General features: G+C 34.9%; 1 protein-coding gene across 1 annotated transcript in view; it reads left to right on the top strand.

Moving 5' to 3' along the window:
* The window catches only part of CNTN5 (contactin 5), a 269,147-nt gene that overhangs the window by 205,956 nt on the left and 42,926 nt on the right, over positions 1-20,265 (top strand). The window contains exons 9-10 of the mRNA XM_008587234.1: positions 12,757-12,827; positions 15,616-15,850. Of these exons, the coding sequence (XP_008585456.1) occupies positions 12,757-12,827; positions 15,616-15,850 (306 nt within the window). The remainder of the gene's footprint in view (positions 1-12,756; positions 12,828-15,615; positions 15,851-20,265) is intronic.

Below are 20,265 nucleotides of genomic sequence, written 5' to 3'. Positions count from 1 at the left end.
TATGCTCAATTATATCAATCTCAAATAAAAGTGCACTGAGAATGAAGATTTTCTCTTGCTCACTGTTTCATATTTAGAACCCAGAACAGTCTCTTACACTGGTACTTAACACATATTTTAAAAGGAAACAATCTTTTTTTTTCCTTTATATGTTCCTGCCCACACCCGTACCAAGGTCAGAAATACATGTGCATAGAAGACTAAGAATTAACTGTTCATTTGGTATTACAGTCATAGAATTAGATCAAAAATATGATTTTTGACTTATAACAAATTAAGCAAAACTTATGTTCATTAAAATAAACTATCAAAACATTTGAGTCTTTCTCTAAAGCATGCTTATATCTGTTTCTTAAAAAAATAAAGAAAATAATTCTAAATGGCCAATTTATTGCATTAAGTGCAAGTAACTGTACAAAAGATGTTCAGATTTTTTATATAAAAATTATGCAACCAAGAAAACAAAAGGTAAAATAGCCTAAATAGGTTGGAAAAGATTGATCCACACAAAACCCAACTTTTCTGCTTTTATGATTTGCCTATTTCAAGTTTTTTTTCTACTACCTTTTCAATAGTGTGAACTTTAAATTGAACATTAATTGCCTGGTTGGATTTTCATGCATCCATAAAATCAGCCATGCTTTCATTGTGTACAGGTGTTCATTAATTAAGAACGTAACAAGTTAGTCATTTCTCGTTTTATGTACTTACTGTGCATATATTGAAATGAGTGCCAATAGTAGTACTTATGCTCACATATTTTCTGAAAAGCACTGCCTTACTTTGCATATTGTTAATTGTGTTTAAACAAAGACAAAGATTACTGCCTAATTTGGAGGCTTTCTATAAATATTCATTTCAAAAATAAATAATCTGTTTGGGATGAATAATTCTTTTAAACTTTTTATGGTATAAATCTCCTCCTGCTATTAAAAAGCATTTTAGCAAAAACACTTTCACATTCCAAGCTCACTTGTATTTAGATGATGCATTTTAAAAGACTTCTGTGTCTATTTCTGCAGATACCTCAATCATGTGTTGACTGTCTCTCCATTTTATCATGAGTTCTATATATGTGACATACTTTTAGTCCATTAAAATATTATGGAAGAGAAGCAAAATAGCATTAAAAATGCATGAAGTACTCTTTTTTGAAAGCAAGTTTAGGAAGGCTTGTATTGCCTGCTTTATGCTTCTTGTGCTTTGGTACCACACAGAGCTAGAGCTCCTAATGGTGTTGAACCAAGTGTTGAGTTTTGTGTCTGTCTTGTCAAGAAGCACAGATTAAAAGGGATACCAGTATCCTGAGACATCCCCTCATGTTTCACACTCTGCCTCTATTGAGTACATATCCTGTATTTTAAAAGATGATCCTGTTCTAATGGACCAACTAAACTTTGAAGATTGACAGAGCTACTTGGGAGAGAAAAAGTCTCACATTAGGGATTTTGATTTGAAAGTTTTATGCCTTTATAAAGTTCTCTTATTTACTTGAATATTCTAAGTTCCAAAGCAGCTTTAATAAAGCATTTCTACCTTAGAATTACTCCTTTCCCACACACCAAAAAATTAAAAATTAAAACTAATTAAATTCATTTTTTCAATTTTCCCCTACAGTATATTTTGAATTTTCCATTTATAAAAACACTGTTGGTANGGAAGGCTTGTATTGCCTGCTTTATGCTTCTTGTGCTTTGGTACCACACAGAGCTAGAGCTACTAATGGTGTTGAACCAAGTGTTGAGTTTTGTGTCTGTCTTGTCAGGAAGCACAGATTAAAAGGGATACCAGTATCCTGAGACATCCCCTCATGTTTCACACTCTGCCTCTATTGAGTACATATCCTGTATTTTAAAAGATGATCCTGTTCTAATGGACCAACTAAACTTTGAAGATTGACAGAGCTACTTGGGAGAGAAAAAGTCTCACATTAGGGATTTTGATTTGAAAGTTTTATGCCTTTATAAAATTCTATTATTTACTTGAATATTCTAAGTTCCAAAGCAGCTTTAATAAAGCATTTATACCTTAGAATTACTCCTTTCCCACACACCAAAAAATTAAAAATTAAAACTAATTAAATTCATTTTTTTCAATTTTCCCCTACAGTATATTTTGAATTTTCCATTTATAAAAACACTGTTGGTAGTCAATAAGGATAAGATAAATTGGTTTAGTCCAACTTCTTCGCATTAGGATGTCAACATAGTAACACAAATAGTGTTTTTACTTTAATGCACGTTTATATTTATGTATAGTGAAATTTTCTTACAAGTTTTAGTTAGAGATTAGATAGATAGACAAAGACAGGTAACCTTGTGTTTAATTTTTGAAATGTGTTACTATTGTCAAACCAACATATAAATTTAGAATGGGGTAATATAAATGCTTTCTCTATTATTTAAAAGGATGACACCCAAGAGAGAAAAATGACATTGTAGGAAATGAATCTGAAATATACTCAAATTAGAAATGGAAAACATGTAAAATGAATACAACAGCAATTCTCTCATTTAATTGAACTTTAATTGAACATATTTGTAACACTGTTGAAAGACAAAAGAAAAGGAGAGAAGGTAAACTACGTAACTTATCATTCAGAAATGTTTGGTCTTCTCTACAGTATAAAATTTCTATTATCACCAAGGCTCTTGGTACAAATACCAATAATAGCTTTGCTATTTCAAATAAATACTTTTTTAAGAAAAAACTTTTATGTGTAATTGAAATTTTTAGTTTAAATCTGGATTAATGTTCTACTGTGCCATTACTAGCAGTGTGAACATAAACAAGACTGTTTAAGTCTTTGATTTTCTCATCTATAAAATGGGATGATATCACAACCTAATTCTTTTGGTCATTGTATTAAAAAAGATAATGTGTGCAAAGAGCTTAGCATAGTTCCTGGCACATGGAAAACGCTCAATATTAGCAACTATTTTATTTTTATGATCCCCATTATTACGAACTTAAATGAGCAATTACTTTATTAAATGGAAATTTAAACAATACTAATCATGCCTAAGTAGCTTTTCCCATATTGAGGAAACGTTTTCAGGTTAAACATATGTTTGTTGATAGAGTAAGAGCCATCTAATTTGCAGCTGTCTACTCTAAGATACCCTCATGGTGAGACATCTGCACTGCAGATTTGTGTCCTCCTGCCTGGCCACGCAGCCTGCCTGAATGACTTGGGCGTCAAGAGAACCTTTCGCAGTGTGACTCACACTACAGAGCATGCTCCTCCTCTGAATTTCCCTCCCAGCCCTGTGTCTAGCCTGCCATGAGGCTTTTTCATTCTTCTAATGTAGCTAGTACTGAGTCTAAAAGTGGATTTTGATATTGTCCCAACATGTAGCCAGTTTCTTTGCTTCTTGTAGTATAGGCAAGGCAAAAAGTTCAGAGAAAAAGAAGTTTCAAATGAAAGATCAAGCTTAAAAAAATTTTTTGCCACATTCAGACAGCTCTCCCATTGCTTAGTACATCGTATTCTGCCCCGCCATTCTCTCTCAATTCTGAAGTGGAAATGTCATCACATATTTCTGGCCACACAAGGAAAAATATTTTTTTCTACATTTAAGAGATCAATGTTCCTGCAGATAATTGTATCAAGTAGACAATCAGATAAAAATCTTTCCTAGCCTTCGTGCTTTCTGCACTATATTATAGTTATGTAACTGGTTTACTAAACAGACTGAACTTTACTGTAGAGTTTAAACATAAAATAGTTTTATTACCCTTTCCCCATTGCTTTCTAATATGCTCCATCTGATTTCCAGCCTCAGACCCAATTATATCCCAAGCACTTTTATGTACTAGGGTAATCTCATTGTTAGATATTTAAAAATCCCAATTTAATGTGTATAAAAACTTTAATCTCACATCCAATTCCATGCTCTCTTCTTCCATCCCAGCACAGGCCTGAACCAAGAGCTATAATTTGTCTTGTCTTCCTCTTTTCCACGTCCTCCCCAACCTTCCAACTGTTGCTCTAGCACTTCCCAGGTCAGACAAGAAGAAATATATAATTTTAGGTGGTACATCCATCGTTGTCACAAGAGTGTTGAATGCTCTATGTGATGGCATTTGACTACATGCTGCTTCTTTCTCTTGTGGGGTGCACTGGGTTCTTTGAAGACACTTACCCTCTAGAAAGCAGCTTTACTGGGTATGATCCCAAGAAGCCTGCTCAAGCCTACCTTCCATAGTGTCCACTTGGCCTACAGTAACCATTTCCCATCCCTGTCCTGCCAAACTCTAGAAATATAGGATGTTCATAAGAACTATTTTGACCTCTGCTCTAATGGCATAGTGTGGGACTGGGGCAACCTACAAAGGTCTGAAGCTCAACAACATCCAGGCAGGGAGCTGAAATGCTTACCTCACACCCCAGCTGGATGTTGTTTACCTTCAAACTTTTGTAGGTTGCCCCAGTCCCACACTATGCCATTAGAGCAGAGGTCAAAATAGTTCTTACGGACATCCTATATTTGGACAGATCATCTAGGCAACAAATCAACAGAGTAGCCATTACTCTTTCAGAGGGAGAGAAGAAATCTAGGGTAATTAGAGGAGGGAGGAGGATGGGGGAGGGAATGGGGAGAGATTGGACAAGGGACATAAAGAATAAGTACAATCTGTGACAATAATATATGCTAGTAATATTGATTTGTTCAACATATGTCAACATTGACCCCCGACAAGGGACATAAAGAATAAGTACAATTTGTAACAATATATATGCTAGTAATATTGATTTGTTCAACATATGTCAACATTGACCCCTCAAAATATGTATAATCAATTATGATTCGATAAAATAAATAATAAATAAATAAAATAAAAACTACTCTCTACAGTGGTTGTCTTGCTCCTCCCTGTACTGAGCTTGACAGGGAATGACTCTCCCACTTCTCCATTGACAGAGTTGCAGAGAAATGACACAGCACATCTATCTTCTAAACTGACAACCACAGCATTCCTTGGGCTATAATAATGTATGTTATTATTATTACATACACACACATGCACACACACGTTGGAAAGGGGTAATGGAGAAGGGTCATAAAATTGGTTTCCCTATCTTATATCAAGTCTATGGTTTTCTCTAAGCAACCTCACTTTAGCATCTGAAGTTACATGTGACTCATTCCAAGTTCAGAAAAGACTCATTTAACTTCCTATTACAATTTCTTTAGTTGAACATTGCCTTCTAACTCCTGAGAGGATCTTTGTTCACACTTGTATCTTCACAGTTTTTTCCCATGGTAGTTACTTAGGAGAATATTTTAGTCTAAAAGTAATGGAAGAAATACAATAGAATACAAGGGTACTTCAAAAAGTTTGTGGAAAAGTAGAATTAAAAGATAATAGGGATCTGTCCATGGATGTTCAAAGTGCCCTCATGCTACTGTAATATAAAATGGACTGGATTAGTTTTCTGTGGGACTATGTGGATTGACTTAGTAAAAAGCATTTAATGGGGCTTTGAAGGCCAGGCCAAATAAGGCACAGGCAGAATTATTTACTGGGGGCAATTAGAAAACCCAAAGTCGTCAGGCACTAGTGTGTAAACAAAGTCTATGGGGTTTTTAAAGGTCACTCTAGTCTTTGTTTCTAAAAAAAAAAAAAAAATGTTATTTAGAAAATATAGAGCATTAAGCTGAAATAATTTGAAAAATCTAAAAGAAAATACTGTTAAATAAACATTATAGATGTCTTCAATCCAATAAGTAATTTAATTACATTAAATTTTTAAAATGATTTTTAGTAAGACTAGGAGAAGACAAAAATCTTGGCAAGCAACAGAACTTTAAGNTGAGGAGCAAAGTAATGAGAGAGCAGTAGAATTGAGCATGAAAGAAAAAAGGGAAAAGAGAGGTTATCAACCCAGGAGTGAATGCGAGACACTCCAGTTAGACTTTTCCTATCTCCCTAGTCCCCATAATACCACGTACATGAGCCACATTCCAGTCCCTGTGCCAAACACTTGCCCCTCATTCTATCATTTAATTTTGTTTAATTTTCACATCAGCTCTCTAAAGCATTCCTCTAAAATGGTGTTTATTCCCATTTTACAGGTGAGAAAATATATGTATAGAGTTTAATAAACTCACACAAGTTTATCTAGCCAATAAGTGGCAGAGCTGGGATTCTAACCCAGACCTTACTCCAAATATGATACCTCTAAAGTAATCCCCTCTCCCCACCTACTCTCTTCTTCTCGACTTTTCATCTCCTCTTTTGACCCACAAATCTCATTAAGAGACTATTTTATCCATTGTAAGCTTTTAGTTCCTTGAAAATCTGTATAAATAGAGAAGAGAACATGAGTTGAGGTAAACACCATTGACTGTATGTACTCACCTCCTGCGTTCTTGACTGTTGCTATTGATAAAAAGGTTCATAAATCAGAGAAATCTATTTTCTGAAATATCCTAGAAACCTCTTTTGCAAAACAAAAAGGGCATATTGCTTTGACATCCTTTTTAAAACAAGCTGTGCCAAAACTGAAAACATAATTGCCATGGTACTACCAAAATAATATTATCCAAATATCCAAGAAACTTATTATATTTCACGATCACATGTATATAGAGTTATGCTGAATGTTTAGCATCTAGTATAGAAGACTTCACCACTTTCTATTTTTCAAATCTAAGCAGATAATAGTATTGGCTAGTCCTCATTAATTACAGTTCCAGGCACTGTGATAAATAATTATGAGCATAACCTTAAAAAGTAAGTGCTATTATCATCTCCATGAGACAACTGAAGGACAAAAACATTAAAAAATATTTTTAGCTGAGCAGCTGGAATGGTAGAACTGAGATACAAGCCCAGATCTTTCTCACCACCACAAGAATACCTTCACCATTTGTACATACCACCTCATCTACCCTACTGATAAGAATAAAAGCATTGTTTGAACTCTTTAGGAAATACCACTGGTATTTTTTTTNAAAAAAATGTTATTTAGAAAATATAGAGCATTAAGCTGAAATAATTTGAAAAATCTAAAAGAAAATACTGTTAAATAAACATTACAGATGTCTTCAATCCAATAAGTAATTTAATTACATTAAATTTTAAAAATGATTTTTAGTAAGACTAGGAGAAGACAAAAATCTTGGCAAGCAACAGAACTTTAAGACCAAACTCAATTATTAGGAAAAATAGAAGATAACAGTATGGCTCATATAGCAGACACTATTTTTAAATCGTGAAACCACTTTGGTCCAGGCAAGCATTTCTGCAAAATGTATTCAAGAAATAGGCAGAGAGGATAACTTTAACAAATGCCTTTTTGAAGGAAACCTGGCTAATCGTTCAGCATGTCCTTTCTGACAAGTAGCTTCTTTCTGCTGCAAAGATTTCAATGAAAAGGGAAAGATGAGGAGCAAAGTAATGAGAGAGCAGTAGAATTGAGCATGAAAGAAAAAAGGGAAAAGAGAAGTTATCAACCCAGGACTGAATGTGAGACACTCCAGTTAGACTTTTCCTATCTCCCTAGTCCCCATAATACCACGTACATGAGCTACATTCCAGTCCCTGTGCCAAACACTTGCCCCTCATTCTATCATTTAATTTTGTTTAATTTTGGTTATCAACCCAGGAGTGAATGCGAGACACTCCAGTTAGACTTTTCCTATCTCCCTAGTCCCCATAATACCACGTACATGAGCCACATTCCAGTCCCTGTGCCAAACACTTGCCCCTCATTCTATCATTTAATTTTGTTTAATTTTCACATCAGCTCTCTAAAGCATTCCTCTAAAATGGTGTTTATTCCCATTTTACAGGTGAGAAAATATATGTATAGAGTTTAATAAACTCACACAAGTTTATCTAGCCAATAAGTGGCAGAGCTGGGATTCTAACCCAGACCTTACTCCAAATATGATACCTCTAAAGTAATCCCCTCTCCCCACCTACTCTCTTCTTCTCGACTTTTCATCTCCTCTTTTGACCCACAAATCTCATTAAGAGACTATTTTATCCATTGTAAGCTTTTAGTTCCTTGAAAATCTGTATAAATAGAGAAGAGAACATGAGTTGAGGTAAACACCATTGACTGTATGTACTCACCTCCTGCGTTCTTGACTGTTGCTATTGATAAAAAGGTTCATAAATCAGAGAAATCTATTTTCTGAAATATCCTAGAAACCTCTTTTGCAAAACAAAAAGGGCATATTGCTTTGACATCCTTTTTAAAACAAGCTGTGCCAAAACTGAAAACATAATTGCCATGGTACTACCAAAATAATATTATCCAAATATCCAAGAAACTTATTATATTTCACGATCACATGTATATAGAGTTATGCTGAATGTTTAGCATCTAGTATAGAAGACTTCACCACTTTCTATTTTTCAAATCTAAGCAGATAATAGTATTGGCTAGTCCTCATTAATTACAGTTCCAGGCACTGTGATAAATAATTATGAGCATAACCTTAAAAAGTAAGTGCTATTATCATCTCCATGAGACAACTGAAGGACAAAAACATTAAAAAATATTTTTAGCTGAGCAGCTGGAATGGTAGAACTGAGATACAAGCCCAGATCTTTCTCACCACCACAAGAATACCTTCACCATTTGTACATACCACCTCATCTACCCTACTGATAAGAATAAAAGCATTGTTTGAACTCTTTAGGAAATACCACTGGTATTTTTTTTTAATTTTGGAAACTCTTTAAATTTTACTCTTTCTGTAAACTGAGATTACATGATAATGAATTAATTGAAATATTTATGTGCTATACATTTCAATTTGGGCATAAAAAAATTGTTTTCTAGATTTCCCTCCTGATTTCCACCTTTACTGTATGTACAACCTCCCTTCCCTCTTTCTATTTCTCTGCACCTTTTTTTCCAAACCAGTCACTGGATAACCATTAAGCTCCTAAATTGCATGCCCTCTCTCAGGTCTCTAATAAGCTGTATTATTTAAAGAGCCATGTAAAGACTTACTGTAATAGAAATTGGAAATTTTTCAGCAAAAAAAGGAGATGGGTAAATGATTTTATTTTATTTTCTTTTGTTTGGTTGAATGCTAGTTAAGGCATATCATTAGTGTGACTCACTTTGTTTAAACTATTATACTTAGATAGAGTTTTTTTGATATTTGAGCATGCTTAAACTAAGGTCGTACACTATATTTTGGTCACTCTAAATGTTTGCAAGAATGTTAAGATGAAAAGAGACAGTCTATATTTCAACATGTCAGATAAGTCCTAAAAGAGCTAGCCATTGGTAGCTTGTAGGCAAAGTACCAATTACGTTACCCGTTCATGGAGGAGCATTGCTCAGAATGAAATGCAGAAGAATTGGAGTTTAACTTGCTAACCACGCATGTAAACTTGATTCTCCAAGCTAATATGCTCATGACATTTATCAGTTGCCAACTGAGGGAGAAAAAGATCTAGCTGCTTAATTCTAAATCAGGTTTTCATTAATTATATTGAAAATATATTTAGTTTTTAAGTCAATATGTATTTCTCTGAACTCAATGAAAGCATTTATTAGATGTTTGATTTATATTAATTTTATGCTACTAACAAGAATTATAGAACTTTCACACCAGAAGGGCTCTGAAAGATTAAGTCAAATCCCTTCATATCATGAATATGTTATTTTATAAAGGGATATAATTAAAATCAGTGGACTCCAAAGCATTGACTGCAGAGATAATAACTGTGTGCCACCAACTTGAAAAGGAAATGAATGAGCATGGGCTCCACTGATCATCTGCATGTAATTAGGAAATTTAAGCCAATTAGAATTAAGAGTACCCAATTCAAACATTGTGACCATGACAACAAAACACAATGCCTGAGTTGCGGCTCTTAAAGCCTTAAGTTTTCTATTAGTAGTTCCTATTATATCTAGTAAGCTTTTTTTTATTTAAGAGTAGTTGGTACTTAGAACATTTACTATTAAAACACAATGAACCATAATGCCTCTTTTTGTATACATTAAAATTGGAAGTAAGGTAAGAAAAGGAGTATCTTATTTCTTTACATTAAGTTGAATATGAGCTATCTTGTCTTGAAAAGAAATTAGCAGCAGTAAGAAAACCTCAAAGACTGACTTCATAATAAAAGAATTTTATCAAACTTAGGTAATTTGTGGAACATTTGATGTAGAAATTACCACATATAATGAATCAAATCATAGAAAGCCTTATTTTTCTTTCTTAGTTCCTCAAGGTGCACGTCTTCACCAAAATGTCCATCCATTTCTTTTTAATTATTTTACTCAGAAAATTAAAACTTCTGAAAAATTTAAATATCTTTTCTGAAAAATTTAAATATCTTTTCTGAAAAATAAAAGCATTACTGAATTGTGAAACAATAGTACCAAATCTTCAAAGATTTTGATTTCAAATAGTTACTTGTATTTCATTCTGCTCTTACCTTTTAAATCGGTTTCAAGAGATGCCCACTAGAGAGCCTAGAGCTGCTCTCCAACTCTAATCTAGAGGTTTTGAGCCTGCTCCTTCTAGATGATGTTTGAAGGCTGAACAAAATAGAAAAGGATCTTCACTGCCTAATCTTTCTACAGAAATTCATGATCATAGGTATGATATCCTCAAAAAAGAGGATTCAAAGTCCTAAATTTAGAGTATAAACTTAGTCCAATGTAATAGACAAAGTACTTGGTCTGGCAGATACTACTCATAATGTTATTTAAATGTGAGTTGTCCGGCCGGCCTGGTGGCGCACTGCTACAGTGCACCGCTTGGGAGCGTGGCGGCGCTCCCGCCGAGGGTTCGGATCCCACATACAGACAGCCGCTCACTGGCTGAGCGAGGTGCGGGCGCAACACTGAGGGTTGCGATCTGTTGCTGGTCACGAAAAAAGAGACAAAAAGGAAAATAAATAAATAAATAAATAAATAAAAATAAATGTGAGTTGTCAGAGATAAATGTGAAGAGTGTGTGTGTGTGTGTGTGTGTGTGTGTGTTTGTGCACGCGCACTTTAAAAAAAAGTGGTACTAAGAATAGCCATAATGACATAATATCAGCAAATTAACTTGCTTCAATTATTCATTTGACTATGGCGGTCATGACATTAAGAACTCTGAGATTAGCTACTAGGGAATATTTGGAACTTTTGGATCCCTGTCCTTTTACACATACACTTAAACCACCTTCTTTCTTGTGCGCCTTACCCATACCACAGACCAGAAAATAAATTTAAAACTAGTACCATATAACAGACATGGTTTTTCAGGCATGGTTTTTCAGACATGGTGTCAAGGCATACTGACACGTCACTGTTTGTTGCATGTAGCAATAACTGTGACAACTAATTAAAAAAAAACTCATGTTAACACATGATTTGCTTTCTGTTCAAATAAATTAGGATATATTCACAGTTATTGTTCTAATGCCATCATTTTTTCTCAGTTGAATTCCATGTAACTTCTTGAACCAGAGACAAAAAGGTATCCAATTTCATGTAATTCTGAGAGAATCCACGAAAGTGAACTCTACATATGAATAATCTTTAGTATGCAAGTAAGTGTGAAAAAAGAAAAAAGAGATTGGGAGCTACTGCTGTATATATCCTGCTGCTGTGTAATCCTATTTTCATAGCTACAAAATGTACATGAGCAAGAGAAGAATCGTGCTTATGGAGAAAAAACGTGCCCAAAGATACTAAAATTTGGGCCCTGGATGAATAAAGGTCATTGATTTCAATGGAGCAATTATATATTCACAGGTTTTTCTCTCCCACCTCCCTGACTCAGGGTGAATTTTTTTTTCCCTTTCTGATAATATATAAATTCCACTTCAGTTTTTCTGGTTTATAAAATGCTATGAGAATATCTACCAGTAATTAATAACCTTTCATCCAAGTAGGTAATACATGACAGTAAATTTATTGTTTATGAGTATATCAATATCATTTAAAAACTATATTGTGGGATAGAAAGGCAATGCTGAAGTGTAAAATTGCTCATGTAAGCTCATAGCCTGGAAAATGATTTCTTTTAACAGTTTTCTTCATTTAACAGTTCTTCATTTGAAAACATTCACTTTCAACTGATGATTTTGTGGTTTGGTGCATTGAAGGGGAAATTTATTTCTTTGACACACATTTATTCTTGTAATAGTTATTCATTTGAAAAAGTTTCACTGAGTGCCTATATATTTTGCAGTTTGCAGAGAGATTGATTGTTGACAGATTTTTTTTTTTTTTTTTGGACATTTATTCATTTAAGTAGGTTCTTACTCCGTGGAATTGTTACTAAGATTTCTTCAAACTGGAGTTTCCTGGGGGTTCTGGTAAGGCAATAATGCCAGTCAACTTGTGGATTTCCTGGGAGCTCTGGAAGCCCTGGGACAACAGAAGAGTCATATCGTTAGCAAAGAGGAGACAAGTGAGCATCTTGAAGGACGAAATTTACTAACCATTAGTAGATGGCCTTGGCTATAGTGTTAATTATGATTTACACATTGCTACCATGGAGCATGTACAAAGGAACTAGTTTGGGGATGCAGCATGTAGCCATGAAAAATGTATATCAAACTCTCCCACACAGATTTGAAAGCAGGGTATCTGCCACAAATACTTTAATATTTTACATGACTTCAATTTTAATATAGCTTCAAACTCACGTTTAATTTGTTTATCTCAGGATTTTACCCTATGTAACAAGGGTCATGATGTATTCTTATTCTAAGGGAATTACACTACATGTCTCTTTATTCTTCTCACTCTCAAGCCATTTGTATCCACAGTTCCAAAGACAGCACCCACCAATGTAAGTGGAAGAAGCGGAAGAAGGCATGAGTTAGTCATCGCCTGGGAGGTAAGACATCCTCTACTTGGGTGTCAGAACTGGTTAATTTCTTAGAAACTAAAGTGATACATCTGGTACTTGCCCTTGGTACAGAGAGACTGAGTAAATTTCTGTTTTAAAGAAGTTGAGAAACACTTTGAGCATGCATTACTCAGACGAGTGTTGCCAAAATGAAGCTTTCTCAGTGTCATACCAGGCCCCAGAAGACTTTTCTCCAAGTCTAAGGTATGCTTTCCAGTCATACAGACTATCTCAACGTAAAGTTGGAATGATTAAAACACATCCTCTTGAGACCAGAAGAGAGGGTCTGGGGAGGCCCAATGGCCAGCCTTAACCCACCCCATCCTCTTACCAGATTCTTGACTCTGCCACAGGAAAGAATTCAAGGGCAGAGTCACAGTAGAAAGTGAAAACAGGTTTAATATAATAAATAAGTGATACAGATTTCACAGAAAACATGTGACCTAGCTCCAGAGACTAAGCAGGGCAAGTGTAAGACAAAAGTAAGAAATACACACTTAATGTTTAGTACAGAGTGCAGGCTGGCTCAAGAAAGTGAGCAGCTGCTTGCTGAAAGTAAATCTGATACAAAATAATAAATAAGTGATACAGATTTCACAGAAAACATGTGACCTAGCTCCAGAGACTAAGCAGGGCAAGTGTAAGACAAAAGTAAGAAATACACACTTAATGTTTAGTACAGAGTGCAGGCTGGCTCAAGAAAGTGAGCAGCTGCTTGCTGAAAGTAAATCTGATACAAAAAGAAAGTATACACTACACAGTCTGTGAGGTGCGGGTTGGCCCCAGGAAAGTGAGCAACAACCCCGCCACCTACCGGGATTCCACTTTTATAGTTTCACCATCTAATAATGCATATCCCTTCAATCTAATGAATATTCAAGTAAGGGGGTGGGTTCCCTATTATGTAACATACTCTTGCACATGCTCAGTTGGTCTTTTAGGGCATGTTCATTGGTCAAATTCTATCACATGCACCAAACACATTCAAGAATATTCTGTGCTCTTTAACACCTCTAGTGGAAAGTCATTCAAAGGATAAACTCGACTTTACCGAGCATACTTGGCTATTAGGGTTATATAACCTCTTTCTACTGAGCATGCCCAGGCACTGGGTTTGCATAAATTAGCCCCGTGAGGTCTCAATTTCCCCATTTGGTGCCAAAAATAGGTCCAACAAGCAAGAGTAACTCTCCTCCAAGGGGAGGGCCTAGAAGACGGGCTTGAGATCTTGGGAAGTGGATTGAAATCCAGAAGTGTGTCCTGAAACCCAAACCCATTGAAACAGCATCTCCTATCTCACTCTCACAGATTACTTCAGGTGTTTGTTTGGCTTAGTGTGATATTCCATTATTTTACAGTTAAGAAGTCCCTTAGATTTATTTGGAAGCTGAAACCAGTGGGGACAAAGGAATTAACCACCACAGAATATGTGGCACCACGCCTGGGTTATCGCATTTAACCCTTAAAACAATCCTATTAGTAGGGATGGTTTTCCTACTTCTACAAATTATGAAGCAGGCACTGTTTAAGTACCTTCCCTAGTAAACAGAATTGGAATTTTGATTATAAAATTTGTGGTCCTTTGTCTGCCTCATCATATGGCCTCCAAAGTATCTTTTTCACAGGAAAAGAGTGGGGGTAAAAGGGGTGTGAGAAGCACATTTATCTTCTGTGAAGCAACTTTTCTTTTTAGACGTTAAATAACTTATTATCAAATATAACCAGGTAGCTCACAAAACTGAGCCTTAGAATACACAGAAATGGAGATGTCTGTTGGACAAAACGGAACAAATCCCTGACAGTCTCTAACAGCAGTAATAAAATATACAGAAAGATTTCTTTTCCCAATAAGAAATCTTCATGAGCACATCGTCTGTCCTATTCTTTTGTTCATTCTCCTTTTCTTCAATAAAACATCATATCTTGTTTTTGATTTCTGCAAAGGTATTAATTTCCCAATATCTGAATTTCACTGAGATCAGATCTCTCTAAATGAAATTGCCCTTCCCTATAATCTTTAATACAATAAGCTTTGTCTCTCTTCCTATACTCAATACACAGTTTTTCTTTGAGTCAAAATTCAAAACAAAAAAAGATATTTAACAAATATTTATTACGTACCTAATATGTGTGAAGCATGGTGCTAGTTAATGGCTTGTAACTTTGCTCCATTGACTAGTCAATCACAATTACTCCTTTCTATGGTGTGCAGTTGAAGCCCATTTAACAAATATAAATGTAAGCTGTACAGCACAAGAAGTTTCTTGAACAAAAACTATAGTCCAGGTTTTTTACATTAGTACAGCACAAAGGCAATTGGAAAGAACACTAGAAGAAAGATCTTTCCTTAATAGCTCTGGATTTGCTGTGCAAAGGGCTCTGCAGAGCATTACCAGTGACAAGATGTTCCCAGCAACCAGACCATAGGACAGTTTTCCCCAACATGTTAAATTGTAGCATAGAAGCCAAGGACCTTCATTTCTTATACATGACTAATTGGAGCAAATTTGTTTCACTTCAAGAGTTTTCAATACTCTTGACAGTTTTCTTACTTATCAACTGATATATTTTAATTTTTTATCTATTACTATTACAGCATTTTAAGTTTCCAAAAACTGCCAAAGTGTCTGTGCTATGTTGGCTTCCTATGTAGTATAAAAATTTTAAATTCTCTTTTTCTCTAGTTATCCATAACAAAAAAAACTAAGAGTTTGGAGAGTTTTTTTAAAAGAAATTAATCACTTTGCTGACAATTAATTGCATGTTTCTTCTTTAGCCAGTATCTGAAGAGTTTCAGAATGGGGAAGGCTTTGGCTATATTGTGGCTTTCAGACCAAATGGAACACGTGGCTGGAAGGAAAAAATGGTGACATCCTCTGAAGCTTCCAAATTCATTTATCGAGATGAAAGTGTCCCACCTCTTACTCCCTTTGAAGTGAAGGTTGGCGTTTATAACAATAAAGGAGATGGGCCATTTAGTCAAATTGTGGTCATATGTTCAGCTGAAGGAGGTCAGTTTCTTTATCCCTATTATTTTTACTCAACATATTAATATTTTATTTTGTTATATAAATAATGAGAAATTGTGTATATATTAGAAAGTACAAATAAGACAAAAGAGAAAATAAAACACACATAATCTTACTACATTTTTCAGATATATTTTTCCAAACTTTTTTCAAATTTTTATATGAAAAAATGATTATTCCATACATGTTGCTTTATGTTCTTCACTCCCTAACTGTATGTGGCAAACAGGTTTCCATGATAATAACATTAATAATAATTAATCCCTGCAGTGTACTCTATTATTTGGATGAACATTTTTTATGAATTTATTTTCTAATTGACATATATAAATTGTACACATTTATAAGGTAGAGTTATACCTTAATACATGTGTACAATATGTGATGATCAAATCAGCGTAATTAATTAGCATATCCATCATCACAAAAATTTAGCATCTTTGTGATAACAGTATTTGAGCTCCTCTCTTCTAGCCATTTGAAAACATACAATAAATTATTGTTAATTATGGATGCCTAGCACTACTGTAGACCATTAGAACTTATTTTTTCCATCTAGCTGTAATTTGTATTCTGAATGGACATTTAACTAGTTCTCTGGCTTGAAATTTACATAATTTTATACTTTAAAAATATATATGTGAAATAAATTTACATTTATGTGGCCAATAAGTGTTTAATTCTAATCCATGCACAAAGCATTGTACTGATAAAGTATCAGATAGGGCTTTCTGTTGGAAGCTTTTCACACATAACTTCATTAAATCCTCATGAATATCTTGTGTAATAGATGTTATTATCTCCATTGTGCAAAAAGAGAAATTGAAATGAAATAAAGCTAAGGAACTTGCTAACAGTTATACAGCTTGTAACTGGGAATTCAAGCCAGATCTGTCTAACCATTAAATCCTTGATTTTTCTACAGCATGCTGCCTTCATATGCATGTCCTCATTTAATTCTCAAAATACAACTACTAGGTGGGCAGTACCTAGTAAGCAGTAAGCCTGTTTTTACAGATGACTACACTGTAAAACTGTGACTTACTCATGGTCACAGTCAATAGGTGGTGGAGCTGAAATTCAAACTCAGCTTTCTACACCAAAATCCTGAGTTCTTTTGGGTTTTAATACAAAAATGCAATTTTCTGACTGAGACAAAGCATGATAGATTTAACCCTCTAAAGTCAGCTTTTCCTCTCAGTCCTTCCTCTATTCAAATGAAGAATTTCAATTTGCCCTGCAAGTAAAGAAAAAAAAAAAAAAAAAAAGCTTACATTACCTAACTTTACAAATGACTGAGAAAATGTTCCACCAAAAGCATTCATCTGATCTTCCAAATAGATATGGAAGCATGAAGCATGGTCAATATAAACTACCCCGTACTTCCTTTGTGTCCACATGGGTGACTTGAATAGCTCAAGAGAATTATTAATCTTTCAGTGAAGCTGGGAGCTTCATGGAGCAATATAAATAAGGTCATTTGAATATTGAAGAACAAAGGTAATGTTTGATTTATGTAAGGTGTAATTTTTCAATTAAAAACTGCCTTGCACTTTTATAATATAGAGCCAAATTGTGAAACAGAAGCAGAAATTTCATCTTATAAGAATAATCAGGAAAGTGAAGAATCAAGTAACGACAAAGCATCATAGGCTTTTCAATGAGACACTATGCACTTAGCATCTCAGGTTTCTCATGTATTTTCAGAAAAAGCCAGTTTACCATATTACTTATATTGTCTATTTTAATGCTTAAACTAAATATGAGGTTGCAATCTCAAGCCCCAATCTATTTTCTAGAAAACTGAATCTCAGACAGATTAAGCAACATTCTCAAATTCAAACTAGTGTTACTAGTTTGTAACAGTTGTGAATAACAATAGTTAAGTGACAGAGCTGGGATTTCAACCAGGTCGATATGACTCTAAAGCACATACTTTAACCACTATGCAATACTGCCTCACCAGGAATGTATACAATATGATATTTTCTATTACTTATCACTCCAAAGATCTATTTTGAGGTACATGTTTTATGCAGGAAGTACATATTCATGTTGCTTTAAAATTGCCTCAACCTGGGGCCGGCCCGGTGGCGCACTGGATAAGTGCGCCGCTTGGGAAGCGCGGCGGCGCTCCCGCCCGAGGGTTCAGATCCCACATACAGACCGGTTCCCGCTCACTGGCTGAGCGAGGTGCGGGGGCAACACCGAGGGTTGCGGTCCCGTTGCTGGTCCCCGGTCAGGTGCGGGGGCAACACTGAGGGTTGCGATCCGTTGCCAGACATGGAAAATGACAAAAGACAAAAAAAAATAAAAAATAAAAAAATAAAAAAATAAAATTGCCTCAACCTAATAATCAAACACATAGCCCCAAAGTATATCCGCCACCATGGTATTTGTTTGTTTGTTTTATACTGTGTTCCCTTAAACTTAAAATGGCTTGTCTTTGGATATTTCTCTTTCAAGGTAGAATGGAAATATGCATATTTTCTTCCAAAGACACTGAGGTTGTTGCTGTAACATATTTCATAGTAACACATCATTTATTTAGGTAGACTGAAATATGAAAGATAACAGGCAAGTAAAATCTGGATAGAGTCTGCCTTTGTTCTGACAGCAAAATTCAAACATATATTTTGCATTTGCTCACTAATTAAATTTAGAAATTTGGAACTTAGTGTACAAATATGAGTAAAGTGTTAGCATCATTTAATTGTGTCAACCAAGCCAGGCAAGACAACAGAAAAAGAGAGCATTTGCCTGGAGTCAGCAGAACCTGAGGTCAAATCTGAGCACACTAACTACAAGATCTTGGTCCGTTTATTCACATCTCTGAGCCTTATCTTCCTCCACTTTCAAAATGAAGGTCTCAAAATAAAACATCTCTGGAAGCCCTTCCAAATCTAAAATTGAAATTCTGTCAATTTATTCTGTTTTGTAAAATATTCTTCTAAACAATTGTCCCGGAATAAGCAATAATCATAGATCTACTTTTGCTGTATAAAAAGGGGAAAACAACATCCCTTTGTAGTCACTTGGCAAAGTGTTTAAAAGGAGTGAACATTTCAAAGATTAAATTATATTTAAAGGAGTCAAGATTTGTAATAAACTCATAAAACAATATATTGTACTCGTGCCAGCGCAGGTTTCTCTCCTCTGTCTATGGATGCTCACACAGATGCACAGTGTACATTTTATCATTCATAGTCTTGCCCAGAGCTCAACTGATCTGGTTAAGATTGTATTTCAGATTAAGATTAAGATTGTATTGTCAGAAGACAATTCTGCTTCTTTATTCTTTCATTAACCCAGATCACTTGTTGATCACCTAAAATTCCTCTATATTCTTAGACGCAGTCAAGAACAAGAGGAATGAGACTCAATTTCCATTTCTGTTTATGAACTTAGTTCTTTCTCTTTATATCAGGAAAACTAAGCTACATGCCTAGAGCACAATGAAGCAGCCACCTTTTCATAGCTCATGCTAAGCCAGGAAGAAAAATATGCCAAATGCAGCCACAAGAACTAATGTTGTTTGGAGGGAAGCACTGAACAGAAGGACTTACAAGGCACACATTACAGTACTACTTTTCCACCTATTTCCCACTGGGAAGATTGATGAAGGATGACATTCACATCCAGAACACACTTCCATAAGTGCTTCTGTGCATTGTCCATATCCTCCATCTCTTTCTTTCCTCTCAAAAAAGCCTATTGGTATGAAAATGAGAATTACTTTATTATAGGGAAAACCTTGAATTGGCCTTTCATTAAAAGGAATCATCACTTATAAGTACTGATAGTTGATAAATCACTTGGGATATGACCCTGACTCTCGCAACTCTGAGGTGGACTGTTGCCCTAGAATACTGTCAGTAAAGTTCCAAAGGGTTCTTCTGCTACCACCCTCCAGCCTTTGAAGCCTTTCAATGTTTCCACAACAGAAGTAACCCTTAATGGCTCTGTCAGTGCCAAGCAACATCTGTCATAAGCCTGAAAGGAGAAATATTTGCCTGCCAGGATTTCCATACACCCTGTACATATATCAAACATTTATACCCTTTAAAACAAGCAAGAATTACGTGCATTCCTAACCCTGATTTGACTTCAGATTTCTAGGGTGTAATATAATCCTATATAATACTCTACTTTTGGAAATAATTCCAGTTTTTTAAAGAATAGAAAAGTAGCAATATAAGTTATTTTAAAATGCATGGTAGTAGAAATGATAAAAAGTGATTCTTTCCAAGGTAAAAAATTAAATCAGCTTTTACTTCCACAGTTCTAGAAATACTTAATAGTCAAACTTACATCCGTGTTATACTTAGTTCTTGTTTCTGTAACTTTGGAAAGGGAAAGAACCAGAGCATTCAATTACACCTAATAGAAAAAAAGAA

This window comes from Galeopterus variegatus, unplaced genomic scaffold, assembly GCF_000696425.1.
Source record: "Galeopterus variegatus unplaced genomic scaffold, G_variegatus-3.0.2 Scaffold4311, whole genome shotgun sequence".
NCBI classification, from domain to species: Eukaryota; Metazoa; Chordata; class Mammalia; order Dermoptera; family Cynocephalidae; genus Galeopterus; species Galeopterus variegatus.
Note: the sequence above shows the minus strand (reverse complement) of the source record. Positions and strands in the feature narration are given on the sequence as shown.